Source organism: Megachile rotundata, chromosome 8 (assembly GCF_050947335.1).
Source record: "Megachile rotundata isolate GNS110a chromosome 8, iyMegRotu1, whole genome shotgun sequence".
Lineage (NCBI taxonomy): Eukaryota > Metazoa > Arthropoda > Insecta > Hymenoptera > Megachilidae > Megachile > Megachile rotundata.
The window spans coordinates 5928035-5945752 of record NC_134990.1 but is presented as its reverse complement, the minus strand read 5'-3'; the positions used below and the strand labels follow the sequence as shown (position 1 = coordinate 5945752).

At 28.5% G+C, this 17718-nt stretch overlaps 1 protein-coding gene and 1 long non-coding RNA gene across 5 annotated transcripts in view; one reads left to right on the top strand and one right to left on the bottom strand.

Moving 5' to 3' along the window:
• Nucleotides 1-16994, bottom strand: part of LOC105662802 (uncharacterized) — a 25855-nt gene extending 8861 nt beyond the window's left edge. The window contains exons 1-7 of one of the 4 annotated variants that reach the window (XR_013039133.1): nucleotides 16898-16994; nucleotides 16696-16794; nucleotides 15941-16335; nucleotides 14614-14975; nucleotides 14451-14511; nucleotides 12288-13980; nucleotides 10357-12223 (exon numbers count right to left, since the gene is read on the bottom strand). This is a non-coding gene — a long non-coding RNA (uncharacterized LOC105662802). Of the gene's footprint in view, nucleotides 1-10356; nucleotides 12224-12287; nucleotides 13981-14450; nucleotides 14512-14613; nucleotides 14976-15940; nucleotides 16336-16695; nucleotides 16795-16897 lie in introns of those variants that run through there. The other 3 variants (XR_013039132.1, XR_001096345.2, XR_013039131.1) reach the window with 3 other exon arrangements.
• Nucleotides 1-17718, top strand: part of LOC100881865 (putative inorganic phosphate cotransporter) — a 22805-nt gene extending 5087 nt beyond the window's left edge. The window contains exons 3-8 of the mRNA XM_012288079.2: nucleotides 10988-11115; nucleotides 11574-11874; nucleotides 12851-13107; nucleotides 13827-13976; nucleotides 14654-15028; nucleotides 15970-17718. Of these exons, the coding sequence (XP_012143469.1) occupies nucleotides 10988-11115; nucleotides 11574-11874; nucleotides 12851-13107; nucleotides 13827-13976; nucleotides 14654-15028; nucleotides 15970-16128 (1370 nt within the window). The 3' untranslated portion in view covers nucleotides 16129-17718. The remainder of the gene's footprint in view (nucleotides 1-10987; nucleotides 11116-11573; nucleotides 11875-12850; nucleotides 13108-13826; nucleotides 13977-14653; nucleotides 15029-15969) is intronic.

The window sequence follows — 17718 nt, the reverse complement described above, 5'->3', positions numbered from 1 at the left end:
AGAGGAAAGTATGAGAAAATGATGCTTCTTTAGTTCAAAACCTTGCAACACCGTATTTGTATACAAACGTGGCTACTGTCCTTGCTCTTTCAGTGTGCAACTATGTAGCAAACGAACATTGATAATCCTTGTTCTAATTTCTCAATTTCGTCGCATGAGGTCCTTAAAGTCGATTTTGACTTGATTTACCATGCTTATGTTTTGTTATCGACATAATGTACTATGAACGCTGATATCTTTTTTATTAAAAGAAATATTTTTAGTTTCAATATAAGATATATATAAATCTGTCTTATTAATATTTAGAAGAATTTATTGTTATTGTAATTATTAAATCACTGAAAAAAATATCATTGCGAATTAGTCTAAATAAAAACAGTGCATGATTAATGTTTCAAGATTATAAAATATCTTGATTGTATCGTGATTATAAATTATATCTTCATTGTATTGTTATGATTAAAATATCTTTAGTATATAATATAAAATAATAAAATTCTATCTAACTTATCCTTGTAATTCTAGAATAAAATCTGTCATATTGTAAGGATTAAATATTTGAATAACCTCAAAATTAAAAAGAGAAATTAAAAAATAAATATTAAAAAGTTATTTATATTACTAATAAATAAATTTTGAAATGAACAAGTACAGTTTTGTTAAAAATGTTGAAATAAAATGAAATCAGTTTCTATTTACCTTTCGTGAATTGTTTGAGATATTTTTTTTTTATGATTTTACCAAACAAGTTAATTTAGTCAGCCGTGTGCAACGGAGCTCAACACTTCCTTCTCTAGCTGACTCTTCCTTTAAAATAGATTGTAACAAAAGAGGATAAATTCCATAGCGTACCTCGTCAATCATAAACCTTTTTTGTTTGAATCTGGTTAGGGGAAGGGAAACGAGGAGGAGGAGAATAGGAGCTTAGCTGGACAAGGTTGATCGAACGATACAGTGATATAATAAAAACGTGAATGCACCATTGACGTAACTAGGTAGGGAGAAAGAGACCTTGCACCCCCCAGAATATGGATCGAGATTCCCCACCTAGTGTGAAGGATATAGGACGAAGGATATCTCGTATAGATCGTGTTAGAAGTTTAGAATAGTTTTGTATTTTATGAGTTTATTAAATTATTCAACTTTTACGTACGTGGAATATTAAACTCTTATGTTGAAATTAAATTAGCAAACTTTTTAACATCTAAATATCTACATTTGTAAATTTCTAAAGAACAGGATGTCCACACTTTTCAACTAGATTCACAAATCCATAAAGTACTAAATTACTAGATTATTAGATCACTAAATCACTAGATTACTAAATTAATAACTTACAAAATTACAAAATTCCTAAATTATTAAATTACAAGATTACTAGATTAATAGATTACTAGATTACTAGATTACTAGATTACTAAATTATTGAATTATTAAATGACTAAATTACTAGATTACTAGACTACTAGATTACTAGATTACTAAATGACTAAATTACTAGATTACTAGGTTACTAGATTACTAGATTACTAGATTACTAGATTTCTAGATTACAAGATCACCAGATTACTAGATTACAAGATCACTAAATTACTAGAATACTAAATTACTAGAATTATAAATTACTAAATTACTGAATTAAAAAATATTCAAATGTTTAACATTTTAAATTAAAAAATTTCCAAACCCTTAAATTTCTAAGCTCTCAATTCATCAAATTTTCAAATTTCCAACTTTTCAAATTACTTATTTGCTAATGAATTGAATTATGTAATAAATTTCTAGATTTCAAAATTTTTATATTCTTAAATTCTCAGTTCTGAAGTTCTCAATTTTTGAATTAGGATAATATAATGATCGATTAATATTTAGCACTAAAAATTTTAATAATTTTATTTTATTTTAACTTTTGAGTTACCAAAACTATTAAATTATTAAATGGTCAATATTATCAATATTATCAAATTAGTGAATGGTAAATATTATCAATATTATCAATTACTGAATGGCAAATATTATCAATATTATCAAATTGTTAAAAAGTATATACATATAATCTACATTATCAAATTATTAAATGGCCATCATTATCAATACTATCAAATTATTAAATGGCCATCATTATCAATACTATCAAATTATTAAATGGCCATCATTATCAATATTATCAAATTAATGTTCTGAATGTTCTCTTTATAAAGCTGATCAAATTGTCAGGTTATTAAGTGATCAAATTGATTAAAATTATCAAAATCATAAAAATGACCCAATTAAGTGATCAATATTATTAAAGTTACCAAAATGTTCAGAATAATTAAAATGATTATCAAATTTTTAAACTAACAAATTTCCAGGTTGGCAAATTTTTGATTGTAAAATATCAATTTCTAAATTTTAGTTTCATAATTTCAAACACTGCATAGTTATATTCTGATGCACAGCTCTGAAGTGTGTGTGTGTCAATTAATCTAAAAATCTTCATTACGCCAATGTGTATATGTTTGAATGCGTAAAAGTCAATATCGTGTAAACTTTGATAAACCGCAGATAAAAAAGATGTTCAAATTCCCGTCACTTTCGATAACTTTTCTTCGTTCTATTCAGTTAATACTGATCTTTCAGTTTCATGCAATCTAACACTTCATGCTGTAAGTCGCAATACTTTAAGCCAGTATTTCTCAACCTCTTCTGTTACTTGAAACATATTTGTTTGCAAAAGCATGTTTAAAATAATAAAAACTTAAAACTTAATGGACTAGAGTTAATGTGTATTATAAAAATAAATAAAATGTATATGAGAACAATTTTCAATAATTTAAAAAAATAATTTTTAAAAAAATGTATGAAAATCTATGCAAATTCATCAATGACAATTTATAACAGTCTATAAAAATGTATAGAACTATGAAAATTTATGAGAACGTATGAAAATATATAACAATCTATGAAAGTTATAAAAACTTTTTACTTTATGGAAGTTTGTAAAAAAATTGTTGAAAATTTCTAAAAATATATAAGATTTTATGAAAATTTATAGAAATCCATGAATCAATAAATCAACGAAAATCAACAAAAATTTGTAAATTTATAATTTCCATTATAATATAAAAATATGTAAAAAGAGATTTTCAATTTCATTTCCAATTATTTAAATTTATTAATAAAAAAGCGAGATTAATGATTTACAACGAAACATTATTTCATTCTAAAAATTATTATAAAAATTACTAAAATGGTTTGAATAAGATTTACTCGCAATTAATAAATAAATTGTGTATAAATAAAATAACAAAATATAATACTAAAACCATTTTGTTATTTTCTTCAACCAATTTATTCATGTTTAATTCAATAAAATTAAAGTTATTCTTATTATTGAATTTATATTGCTTCGGTAAAGGCGATCCACTGACGTATTTAGTCTTCAAGGAGCCTTACGCTTTACGGATCGAGAAATAAAATGAAAATGAAAGATCAATTATGAAGTCATTGAACTGAGAAATACACTGCTCAAGTTTATTTATAACTGCAAATATAAAACTTAAAATTAACATTAAATTTAGTTTGCTACACAAGTGATATAATTCAAATGCAACAAACAAAATATAAATAGAAACATTTTTTCAAACTATTTACCTTAATACGTTATTTCATACAAAATGCACGAATTAATCGATATAAACGAAAATAATACATAATGCAACATGAAAGAGGATGCCTTTGTATTTTTTTTTACCCATCGTTGCAATTATACAAAAAATTGTTTGAATTAATTAAAAAAATTCAAAAATAAGTAATAAGAGTAATAACTCTGGATTACAGTATCATTTATCTTCCTCTTCAACGGATTTTTCCTATCTTTTAATTTCTGATATAATTTGTCACAGTTACGTCACGAAATTTTTTGTTTTATTGTCGGACATATTATAGTATCTGCATTTATTCTTTTATCTGTATAGATTTATTTACAAATTTCTATGGAATTTAAAAAGTATTTATATCATTTATAGATTGTTATATATATTTATACGTTGTTATAAATTTTCATAGAGTTTTACACATTTTTAGAGATTGTTATAAATTTTCGTATGTAGGCCGCCATTTTGGGTCTTTTAGCTCGAAATTTTGAGGGTAGGCACCTGAAATCTTGCAAATTTGCTGTATAAATTTTTACGGCGATTTTACGACAAAAACTTGCCATCATCGACAACATTCCAGATACTAACAAAATCGCTGAATATAAAAGGTTAGGTTAATTATAATTATAATTAGATTAATCATAATCATATTAGACACTTAATATGCAGCACCTGATAATTTTATAAAACTTGAGGCAACTGAGTTATTGCAAAATAGGAGTAATAATGTAGGGAAATATTCTCATAACTATCACATACTCTCGGCGCAACTCTGAAGAGTTAAAGATGGCTGCCGTTGATTTATAATAATTATTTTTTCTTGTACATGCAGATTATCAAATTGCTACATTCCTTCTAAAACACAGTAAATGTCAACTCCACTTGTTTTTTCTGCCGTTTGAATATTTCTTGCCAAATTAAATAGTATTTATTTAACACGTGAAATGCGTAAATGCATCGTGCTAGAAGTTTGTGACATACAATTTTATGGAAACTTAATAGGTTACATAATATACAATAGCTAATTACTACTGTGTTGTAGTATTATTAGATCCGTTAAATTTATTTTCTTTGGGCAAATATTATAGGGATAACCATGTGCAGTAATATACTTCATGTATTTTCAATAAATACGGTCCGTGGCCTTGGAATTAGGACCACGTACGAAAATTTCACTTTTATAGCTATAACTTTATAATATATGGAAAATTGTCTTAGGTCACGCAAATTATTACTAAATACGATGTTAACGATATATACATAGCAATTTGTTACTATCGTGATAATAAATTCTGTAGGTGATGAGCGATTAAGGGTCGTGCGAGCGTTTACCTTAGTCTCGAGTATCGATGGCGCGTCAGGTGAAATTTGGTGAACGCCATAGAAAATGGAGCTTGTTCGAAAGACTAGCTTACAAAAGAATTATAGATATTTGGGAAAATAGTGAAAATATAAAACATATGATCAATGTATACGTAACATGCGCTGTGATCAAAGCAAAGAAAATACAAGATATTAACTTGTGTTAATAACGTTATGTACAGTGACAATGTTACTAGCTAATAAATATTACAATTTGAAGAGGCCTTTTTATTTTACGGATAACGTGAAGAATGCTGAAAATTTATAGTGGTCTTTCGATAGCTATGGACTGTAGCATCGATTAAAACTATGTTAAAGTTCTATAACTCATCGTTGACGTCAATACTTCGTCATTGACGTCTCTCGTCGTGAAATCAACAAGTTTGGTACCCTTTTTGGTTGCTTCAGACACGTTTAATTAGGAATAAAATCTTTAAATTTTATTGTTATATCTTTATGTTAACAGCAGGTACTCAAAATTTTAAATATACATTCGATTTCGCGTGAGGAACCTAGTGAACCTACTACTTGTATTATAGGGCTCTAAGTAACCCCTTTAATAATTGCGTGTTGATACGCTGCTGCAGCTACCGTTTCGCGAAATAAAGGTTGAGAAACTCTGTTCTAATCAGCAAGATTAATGTAATAAAACCGTGGAATTTTCCTGTCTTACTTCAATGCAAACGATTTGTTTTACGATTGATTAAAACTGATTTTTGCAATCTTAATCTTTGAATGTTTACAACAATTTATTTTAGCGAAATCTATGTTAGAGGAATGAGACATAAAAGTCATAGAATTTACAGAAATAATTACTTTTATCATTATCTAAAAGCATACGGCTTTATCTTCTGAAATTTACAATGTAAAACACAGCATTTTTTGCTATTTGATTAGATATTTAGTTTGAAAATTTTCCACAATTCTTTTGTTCAACTTTGGTGGACGAGGCAAGGTGAGAAATTATGGATGAAAAAATGAAGTTTTTAATTAAATATCAGTTGTTATGGGCTTTATGTGATATTTTACTGTTTAAATAAAATACCATCAATCATTAAATGTACTAAATATTAAATACAATAATTAACAAAAATATTAATAGAAATTAATAAAAATATTAAATATTATTATTATTTAATTATATATGCTAAAATATATAATTATAGTTTATGCGTTTATTTTAATTAAATATGACTGTGTACATATTTGTTTAAAAAATAGTACATAATGTATTCTATATATAAATTGAATTAATAATAATAGTACTTGACTATTTTTTAGAGTTCTGATAAAGATATTTTGGAAAAATATTTACGAAATTAGTAAAACATGTAATAAAAATACATGTATATAATTGTAATAATTTTTTTTTCCTCTATTTTCCTATAATTCAATACAAATCTCAATTTATAAATTATTGACTTGTTTATAAATAAATATTTATAATAATAAATATAACAATAAGTAATTATTAGACGGAACTAAAATATTAATTAATAAATTGTATATTATAAATAATAAACTACTTCGGAAAAAATTAACTATTAAAAATATTTTTAATTTATTATTAATTTATTTATGAGACAAAACTTCTAAAATACAGCTAAACTTTGAATTAAATACAAATATTTACTAATAAATAAGTATAATACTATAAATGTAATATTAATATAATAAATATGATAGTAATATTTATAAATGTAATTCGTACTATGTTTGTGCACAAACACAACATATAAATAATATATAAACACAAATATTTTGATCTCAAAGAAATGGATTCACACAAAGTCCACATAAATTTGATCTCTTTACTTTGATCCCCAGTTCCATGAAAGAGAATTAATCATAATCACTCAATTCATTGATTGTAGTGATTAAGATAAAATTAAGCTAATTATTTATATCAGTAAATATTCACCGATTTTAATGATCTGAAAATATTTTGTCAATATTGGTATTTTGAACAACTCTTCTCCTTTACATGCTTTCGCCACAGTAACCTTGAGAAAATATTTCAAGGTCATCAAAATCGTCGTGAAATGGGTAATAAAAGCAATTATCTAAATTGTGTTACTTGCATAACTTTGGAAAAAAGTTGTGTGTTAAGAAAAGAATGTTTAATTTAGGTATAAAAATTCTTAGGAATTCATTTCATTAACAAACAATGTCGGAAATGATAGTTGCTTCATTTTCTAGCATACTTCTATAATAGCTGTTACACAACGTTGCTAATAACCACTGACGTAGCTAGCTAGGGACCTAAGTATGCTTCACTAGAGTGTTGAAATTGTTAAATTATTAAACTACTAAATTAATGAAATTATTAAAATTTTAATAAACTTGTTATGATTATAACAGTTTGTTATAAATAAAATTGTTAAAATTTCATCTGATAAGAGAGAAAGGAATTATTGGTCCAAGTGTGATATGTAGTTAACTAAATACAAACAAAGAAAAGCAATAATATTTGTATTGTTCGATAGTATGAATAAATGTTATGTAACGATAAAAAATATTAAATATTTGACAGGATTGGTAAAAGTAAGTAAAAGTAGTCCTAATCCCCCTCAGACAAAAATTCTTGTTACATCAGTGCTAAAACATGTACGTAAGTACATATGCAAAGTAGCAAACTCAGGAACAAAGTAGTTCTTTTTTTACTTCTTTATTTCAATTTGTCGTTTTCATATTAGAAGGTTAAATATACAATTTAAGTTTGTATAAGCCCAAACACTTCATATTATCTAAATATCTAAATTTCTACACTCATGGATATCTTAATTAGTACGTTTATTAGTTTCTAGGTTTCGTAGTGTCTATCTAAATTCTTATATGCCTTAATTCCTGAATATCTAATTTTATAATTTTCTGAATTTCTAATTTCCTAAACTCCTGAATTCCTAAATTTCTGAGTACATAAATTCAGAAATTCCTAAATTTCTAATTTGCTAAATTTCAAATTCCCAAATTACCAAATTTCTAAATTCTCAAATTACCAAGTCCCAAAATTTCCTCATTTCCTAATTCCCTAATTTCCCAATTTCCCAATTCCCTAATTTCCCAATTCCCTAATTTCCCAATTCCCTAATTTCCCAATTCCCTAATTTCCCAATTCCCTAATTTCCCAATTCCCTAATTTCCCAATTCCCTAATTTCCCAATTCCCTAATTCCCCAATTCCCCAATTTCCCAATTTCCCAATTTCCCAATTTCCCAATTTCCTAATTTCCCAATTTCCTAATTCCCCAATTCCCCAATTCCCTAATTTCCCAATTCCCTAATTTCCCAATTCCCTAATTTCCCAATTCCCTAATTTCCCAATTCCCTAATTTCCCAATTCCCTAATTTCCCAATTCCCTAATTTCCCAATTCCCTAATTTCCCAATTCCCTAATTTCCCAATTCCCTAATTTTCCAATTCCCTAATTTCCCAATTCCCTAATTTCCCAATTCCCTAATTTCCCAATTCCCCAATTTCCCAATTTCCCAATTTCCCAATTTCCTAATTTCCCAATTTCCCAATTTCCCAATTCCCTAATTTCCTAATTTCCCAACTCCCCAATTCCCCAATTCCCCAATTCCCCAATTCCCCAATTTCCCAATTCCCCAATTTCCCAATTCCCTAATTTCCCAATTCCCTAATTTCCCAATTCCCTAATTTCCCAATTCCCTAATTTCCCAATTCCCTAATTTTCCAATTCCCTAATTTCCCAATTCCCTAATTTCCCAATTCCCTAATTTCCCAATTCCCTAATTTCCCAATTCCCCAATTTCCCAATTTCCCAATTTCCCAATTTCCCAATTTCCTAATTTCCCAATTTCCCAATTCCCTAATTTCCTAATTTCCCAACTCCCCAATTCCCCAATTCCCCAATTCCCCAATTCCCCAATTCCCCAATTCCCCAATTCCCCAATTCCCCAATTTCCCAATTCCCCAATTTCCCAATTCCCTAATTTCCCAATTCCCTAATTTCCCAATTCCCTAATTTCCCAATTCCCTAATTTCCCAATTCCCTAATTTCCCAATTCCCTAATTTCCCAATTCCCTAATTTCCCAATTCCCTAATTTCCCAATTCCCTAATTTCCTAATTTCCTAACTTCCTGAATACCTAAATTCCTACATTCTCTAATTCCTAATTATCTTCATTTTTTCAACTCTTGAATTTCTAAATTCCCGAATTTCTAGATAATTGAATATCAGAATTCCTAAGTCTAAATCTTAATTTGGAATTTTTGAAATTTCTAAATTCGACAATTTTCTTATTTTAAGTCATAAAATTTGAAAGTTCACAAATTCGATAACTTCATAATCACTGTACTTAAAGTTTATTTCTTTAAATAACATTTCTGCAAGCAATAAATGATAGCTGAATCCTCTGCATGTCATACAGGATGGCCTTGTATGAACATCGTCAAGGTCTAGATCAAGATTCTTGTAAGTAACTCCTCTAAAGACTAAGGTCATTGTAGGTAGCTCCCCTAAACAACATTTTTCCTAAAACTAGTATTATAATTTACATATTAAAATTTGCATAATTCTTTAACTACATCTATACAGCGATATAGACTGACCTATTTCTACAAATTAATTCATCAAACTTTCTATTATCAGATTACACACAAACTTTGATTTTGACAAATCTTCTTTGTTATTAATACCTGAATGAACAATGAGTAACAGCTAAAATCTTTTGCAATTTATTCCGGGAAATAACCTTGAAAACACATCAACAACTGATATGTTTATATTTAAAAATTACAATTTTGTTTATATTGGGCTGGCCAAAAAGTTATATCATTTTTATCAGTAGTTGACATTCATTCAATTTGTGTGTCGACACTTCATTTTTTCAACAAATGCATACATGGCCTTGAAGCTTACATTTTAGGATATCTTATTTAAAAAAGGGTGCCGAGTACAATGGAGTGTTTCATCTGTTACAAATAGTTAAAAACGGAAGACACGAAGTCTGGTTTTGGAAATATTATATCATTTTCATAAAGGTAGAACATTATTTAAATTGGAAAAAGACATGAATAGTGTACGTGAGATGGTACTAAATGATTGCAAGAGTTTTGGTTTTGCGAAATTTTTTGTTGAAAATATTTCTACGAATAATGATCCATGTTCTAGGAGAGCAAGCACTGTTAGATGATCAATAATGATTAAATGGAAGTCTTGATCAGCAATAATTCTGCTTACACATTGTAAAAACAATTCGTTGTATAATAAGATTTCAGTTGCACATGTTAGATTTGTAGTAGAATATCTTTTCAAAAAGCAACAAAATTTTTTATTCAACCAGATATATTAAAGTCCACGTTATTAGTGCTTCCTTTTTACCAATATTTACTGTAATAACTTTCACCCCAGGCTCTGGTAACTTCAACGACAGCCCTGTATATAAGTACTGAAGCACAATACAACTCAATATGTATGTGCTTACATATAACACATGTATACTCAGGAAGTGTGTCCTCTCACGCGAATACTCCATGCATAAAGCGGACATTAATAAACACTCTTATGCAATTAGGAATATCAGCCTTAATACGCATATACAAATCGTTCTGCTTTTATTTTTACAAAGTATGTGATAAGGAGAATGATGCAAAGGGAACACGACTTCATAAAGTTACGTGCACTGTTTTTCAATAGTGAATGATAACAAAAACTTCTAGTACAAAAATGGAGAGCTGCGATGTTTTCAGTAATCTAAAAAGGGTAGATAACTTCTGAGTTAGCGCTTATCGACCTTGAAAAAGCAAATGTAGACTACACATTACAGTTATGAAATTGTTATAAAACTATAGTCGTTACAATATAGTGAGGTCATAAAATTTTTCAATACATAAACAAAGAAAATTATTCAACTGTTTACTCATTTATTCATTACAGTTTTAAAGAGCAAAAATAGGTTTAATATCGTCCTCTTGAATTATAAAAAATATATTATTTGCAATGAATAAATGTTTATATTTCAGGTAAATTTGGAATCAGACATTTGCAGACATTCCTGCTGTTTTTGGGGATGGCTTTTGGATACTGTCTTCGAGTGAGCATATCGGAAGCCATCGTCCCAATGGCGAAAAATGATAGTTCTCAAGGGGAGGTAAATTACTATAAGATTAATATTTTAAAATAATGGATCATTCTTCACAACTTTCCTTAGCGCGAGAGGGTGCACAGATTAAAAATTTTCATGAATATCATTAACCTTCAAAAGTAATGTTTAAATAAAATTATTTTTATAAGAAGATCAATTCGTTACTAAAATCGAACAATTCCAAGTTCTTTCCAGAGCAGAGGCGATATTATCAATAAATTAAAATAGAAATTGTTTGCTATAGCACCCTCTCTACATCCGTCACTGTAGAGTGTACAATTCTCTTGTGTAAAGCTCTCATTGAGTTCAAACTTCACACAGTTACATCTTTAAATTAATGCAAACAATATTAACTTCACAACATCAATTTTAAATAATTATTATTGTTCTTAATATCAATTTTAAACACCGCTTATTGTTTTTCTTAACAGCAATATTATAGAATTTGTATTATTGTTGCTTAGGTGTATAATTGGGGTCCATCAGAAAAGTCTATGATCCTAAGTTCCTTCTTTTGGGGTTACACGGTAATTCAAGTACCAAGTGGATATATAGCGTCTGTTTGGAGTGGTCAAAAATTGCTTTGCATCGGGGTGTTTGTTTGTGCAATTTTGAACGCGTTAATACCCACTGTTGCTCGGTATGGAGGTTACATCGCAGTCTGCATTTGTAGGGTCGGTATGGGTCTTTGTCAAGGTTGCCTTTTACCTTGCACTCATACGCTCCTCTCAAAATGGGCACCTCCAAACGAACGATCGAGACTTGGTAAGAAATCCTCCATATCAATATTTTCATACTTAATAATTTATATTATAAATTTTTTATAAAACAGTTCTTTGAATAAGAGTTTGCGATTAACGACCTAACTCTTTAAGGTCATTTGAAGTACAATAATCGTTGAGAATGTATTATACATATTTCGAATGTCTGTATGTGTTTTTGGCTCTATAGTGTTGAGTCAGAAATACAAGCATTAAAAACAATTCAGTAACCTTCACTTTTTATGGAAGGTCAAAATAATTATAGTCTACTCTTCAGTCCATACGCTTCGAAGTGCAAATTTTCATATCGTCGTGACGGGTCGGATTTCATATACAATGGTTGTTTAGTTTTACTAGAAATTCAAAAATTATATATAAATTATATTCGATAGGCTTTAAAACGTTTTTTTGGCTTACGGTTTCTAGTGTATAATAAGAGCTTTAAATGATGGGCAGATGAAATTGCGGAGGAGCTCACGTGTCTGCACAGTCGGCCATATTGGATCCGCCATTTTCTGGATTTGTAATCATTGTTCCGAAAATCTCTGGGTACGTATTAGCTCTGAATCTATCGCGCAGATATGAAATTTGTACCTTGAAGCGTATAATTTTGGACATTGCAATTTAAATCTCCATACATCAGATCTTGTGTACATTACAATGTACATAACATAATAAAACTTTTATACTAATAATATTCGCTGTAGAAGTCCCAACAACAGCGACAAGCTAAAAACAATTTAGACCAAATCATAAATGTTCTTTTATCATTTTGTAATTCACATTCATTTTCATATGAAATAATTTTAATTGTTTATAATTATTTTTGTGCGTATATTAGATTTTTCAGACACTTTTCCATATACTTAAATGTATCTACCGAGTAGGTTTATAAAAATAAGATAAATAATATTAAGCCGGAATGATATGGAAATGCAGTTACTTATGTACTTATTTGTATATTTATTTATATTTTTTAGGAGCATTTGCTTATGCTGGAGCACAATTTGGTACCGTGATTTCGTTTCCAATTTCTGGACTACTAGCAGGTTCTTCGATTGGCTGGCCCTCCATTTTTTATGTATTTGGTGCTCTAGCCTTCATTTGGAGCATCACATTTTTCTTTTTCGGCTCTGATAGCCCTGCTCAGGATTCACGAATATCGCAAGAGGAGAAAGAATATATAGAAAGCAGTATACGAAGTGACGAGGGGAAGAAGGCGATACATGATACAGGAGTAAGAATTTATGTCTTCTTTTATAATGACAATTCAAAATAATTTTTATAATCTTTCTAAGTGTTATTTATCAGTCCTGCTTATAAAATATATGTCTAACTGTAACTAAATAATTTGAATGAGTTATTCGAAAGTTAATTAATACGATTAATTGATAAATTGTTTAGATAAATATATTTATCTTTTAACTAGTCTCACAAGAAAAATTAAAAGGGATAAAATATATGAACAAAAATTTATATAACTTCTATAAGTTTTGAACTTGCAAATTCTTGTTTTAATAAACTAACATCGTTCTATCAGGCTACGATATGTTCTCGATTTTGTAAATTCGCTTATTTTGAGAATTGCATACTGTGGTTTCACAAAATTATTACATTTGTGGTCTTTTATAACTAAATAAATTTAAACAAAATTAGTGTTTCAAATGCCATGCAGTCCTCATATTAAATATTTTGTTTTATGGACAATGGACAGTAGTAATAATGAAATTTGTAGATATTACAAGAGTAATAGTTATTATTACTCCATTCTCTTTATAAGTAAAGAGCAAAATTTGTAATTAAATTTCAATGTCATAGTTTCTGTGTATTTTTGAAAAGAACAACTTTGTGTATTGATAATATAACAGGATGTTAATTTGAAAAATGTTGATGTTTGACAAATTTAAACAACTTTTTAATTAATATTAATTGCAAATATTTTTGTACCTACCAAAGAAAAAAGTAACACCATGGAAGTCTATCTTCACATCTGTTCCAATGTGGGCTCTCATAATTGTACACTGTGGACAAAACTGGGGATACTGGACTCTGGTCACGGAATTACCAAATTATATGGACAATGTGTTGAAATATAATTACGAAGAGGTACCTGAAATTTATTTACATGTTATTCATCTGATAAAGATATATTACACTGAAAAATTAAACTGAATCTATCTGCTATTATTGTATACAAAAATAATCATTTTCTGCACAATTCATTATGATCTCAAAGACCTTGAAATGTCCTTGATTTCTTCATATACAAAAAGTTTAATCGCTCGAAAAATTGTGCTTTCCAGCACGTTTCAATATTCCAGTCACGTTTAATAATATTTATTAGAAATCTAGTTACAATATTATTGAACGTTGCAAACATATAGAAATTCAAATTGAAAAGAGAATATTAAATTTTACCTTTAATGTCAAATTAAGAAATGAGTTTTATTAAAAAAATAAAATTTGTATCTCTAATAGTAGTTTTAATCTTTTGCTATACGTGATATATTTTTGTGCAGAGAAAATTACTGAGAAAATATATTAAAAAATATATGATTCCGTCTAGAAATCGATCGTAACCTTCATATCTCTTCTACGCGTCCATACAGAAGAAAGATTCTTTCGCCACACAATTTGCCACCTGAAATCAAATAACTTTTGTTAAAAACATTTATTTGAGTTATTAATATCTTCTAAAATATTTGAATGGGTCGATTTAAAGAGAACATCCTGTATATTTTACCCGTATTTATAATATCTATTGTTCCAATTTTTTTTAACAGAACGGTCTGTTGTCAGCCCTGCCATATCTGGTGATGTGGATTCTGAGCTTCCCCATGTGTTGGTTGGCCGACTACTCATTAAAGAAGGGTGTTTCAAGAGGGGTGGTGAGAAAAGTTAGCAACACCATAGCCCACTGGGGGCCCGCCATTGCTTTAAGTTGTTTGGCCTCAATGTCGATCCACGACCCCCTCGTGGCTGTCGCCATCTTGGTAGTAGCCGTTGGATTAAATGCTGGATCTTTATGTGGATTCCAAATCAATCACATTGATCTGAGCCCGAATCATGCCGGTACAATGATGTCCATCACAAACTGCATCGCTTCTGTAATCGCGATAATCGCACCTTTAGTCTGCAGTGAAATCGCGTATGAAGAGGTATTTCAGTCATTACTTAAATTATTTAACGATATTTGCTGTTTTTTAATGTTACCGCTTAGTCTATATTATCATATCAAATATAAACATTTTTAAATGATTAGAACACCAAGCTTAGGTAAATCTTGAATAATTGAATTTTGAAAAATACGGCAAGAACATTTCTTTGATATTATAGTTATTTTCTTTAGGTCAGGTTCTAGAAGGTTGCCATGTTCTTTACAATAAGAAATGATGGATATAATAAAAGGGGATGTTCTTAAAAACTACATTGAAATTAGAAATAGAAAATAGAAATTGCAAGAGAGATGTAACTGGTTAGTTTAATCATTTGTGTAACTAAAATACGTGTTTGGGGTGAGCGAAATAACCGTAGTGATAGCGTCACCGAGATTAGATATGGCCGAGTTGCTCTTGGAAATTAGAAAATTTTAATATTTCTTAATTCAGAAATTGAAAGTTTTTAATAATTTAGATTTTATAAGTTTTTATAATTTTATTTGGAAACTTTCAGAGTTTAAAAATTTAAACGCTCTAAATATATCAAACTTCAAAAAATTCTAAATTCCTAATATGCGTTATGTGAAGTATCATCCGCTCTATTTCCGCTTACTTCACAATATGGAGGAGTATCAGTTCGTATTTTTAAGACCTAACCTAACCCACTTTGGTTCTTAAATTATTACTTATTGAACTTATGTTGACCTATCTTATAACTCTTATAATCCATTAATCTTACATTTTAATTGATTATCTGTCCAAATATACTTTACATGTATAAACAGTATTCATAATGGTCGCATAATTAATAAGTGACTCATCTCTCAAGAGGCTAACGATAATGTTTACAAAGTATTACAACATGTACTTAAGAGGGACAGCACTCCCTTCAATTAATGATAATTATTCTACCTATTAATAATATTTATTTTTTCTTTCAGACGAACGCATCACTGTGGAACATAGTGTTTTATTTATCCGCTGCAATTTACGTACTGGGAAACTTAGTTTTCATTATTTTCGGTCAAGCTGAAGTTCAACCATGGAATGAACCCGAAGCTTTCGAACTTACGAAAAGGAAAGAATCTGAAACAGCGTGAATAATAAAAACAGCAAGCACACATTGTCTTTCATTATAATTTAAATGTTACTTGTACTATATGCATTTATTATATTACACGTGTGCTAAGGTAGACACTGTACATAGCATACCTGTGTCGGTAATACTGATGAGGTTTATTTCTACACCTACGTCGGTAAGACTGATTAGGTTCTTCCATTACCTACTGAGAAGTAGTTACAGACTTCTGTAAAATTGTACAAAGTGAAATAATTGTATAAACTAGTTACAATGTTTAATTATTTATAAATACTCTGTACAAATTTTTAGACTTTGCAACTTATGCTTGTTGTCATAGAAACGAACTTTATGTAAGAATTTTTATTAGTAGTTTCACTTATGATTGTTCCTATCACTTCTAGTATCCACTATTCACGAAAAATGTAGATTTTATTGTATTTATAAAATTATTTATACAGAAGTAATAACAATTTAAACGATCAATTTTTAGACATAGCAGGCGAAACATCGTTACAAATATTTATGTAAAAAATTTATGTGAACATATGAAATTAAAGGGGAAGATATTTATATATTTATTAAATACCTCAAAATTTGAATTGAAACCTGAGAAGTTCAACGGTAGTGTAAATTCAATGTAGGAATATGACGATCACTTGTTTAAGTGATTTGTTTTGTTACTGTTCTATAAGTATGAAAAAATAAACATCATATATTTGTTAAACATCCAATAAAGTAGTATAAAAATTCTTGAAGCAATAAATAAATAAAAGTCTTTCAAATTTTACCGTAGAAACTGCGAACTTTTGTGACATGCGTTCTTGCTTTGACGTGAAATATGCAACTGAAATTGTAATCGTGGAAGTGGTAACTTAACAACTGTTGGCGCCAAATTCAAATCGAGCGTTCTATAATAGAGGTTCTCAATCAATGATACTCGCCACTTTATTTTATCATTACATTTAATTTCAATGACCGAAAAACAAATAGGGCGGAAGATTTAATTGGAATCAAATTAATTTACTTGAATGCACTAAATTTAGTTTATTGGATCGGTATCAATTTAAAATAGAATACTATAAAATGGTACTAAACACACAGAAATTGATTTGTATCAAACAAGTACAAATGAAATTGTTTTATATACTAATAATTATACGATTTGTTAAATTAAAGTATTCCAGTGTACATTTATTTTGTTAGAAGCACTTCTTTAAGTTGTGGTGGAATTTTGATTTTGGTGGCACATATTTATGAAAGAATTGATAATTGCTGATTTATAATATTATTTTCATAAAAATATAAGAACAAAGTGGATGAACCATACGATACTTTATGATATATTATATGAATGCGAAGAGGATTTGAATGAAAACGTTGTATAAAAGCATTTTGTATAGTCACGCATGCGCACTCGATCAATGACTCGAATAACGCGCGAAAATTTGAAAACATACATAGGAAAATATAAGAATTTCACAATTTTTATGTTTATTTATTAACATAGCAAAAACATAATTATAAAATTTGACATTGAATTGTATATAAATATATATATTGTAAATATAATATCTAAAATAATAATAAAGAACAAAATTTACAAAATTAA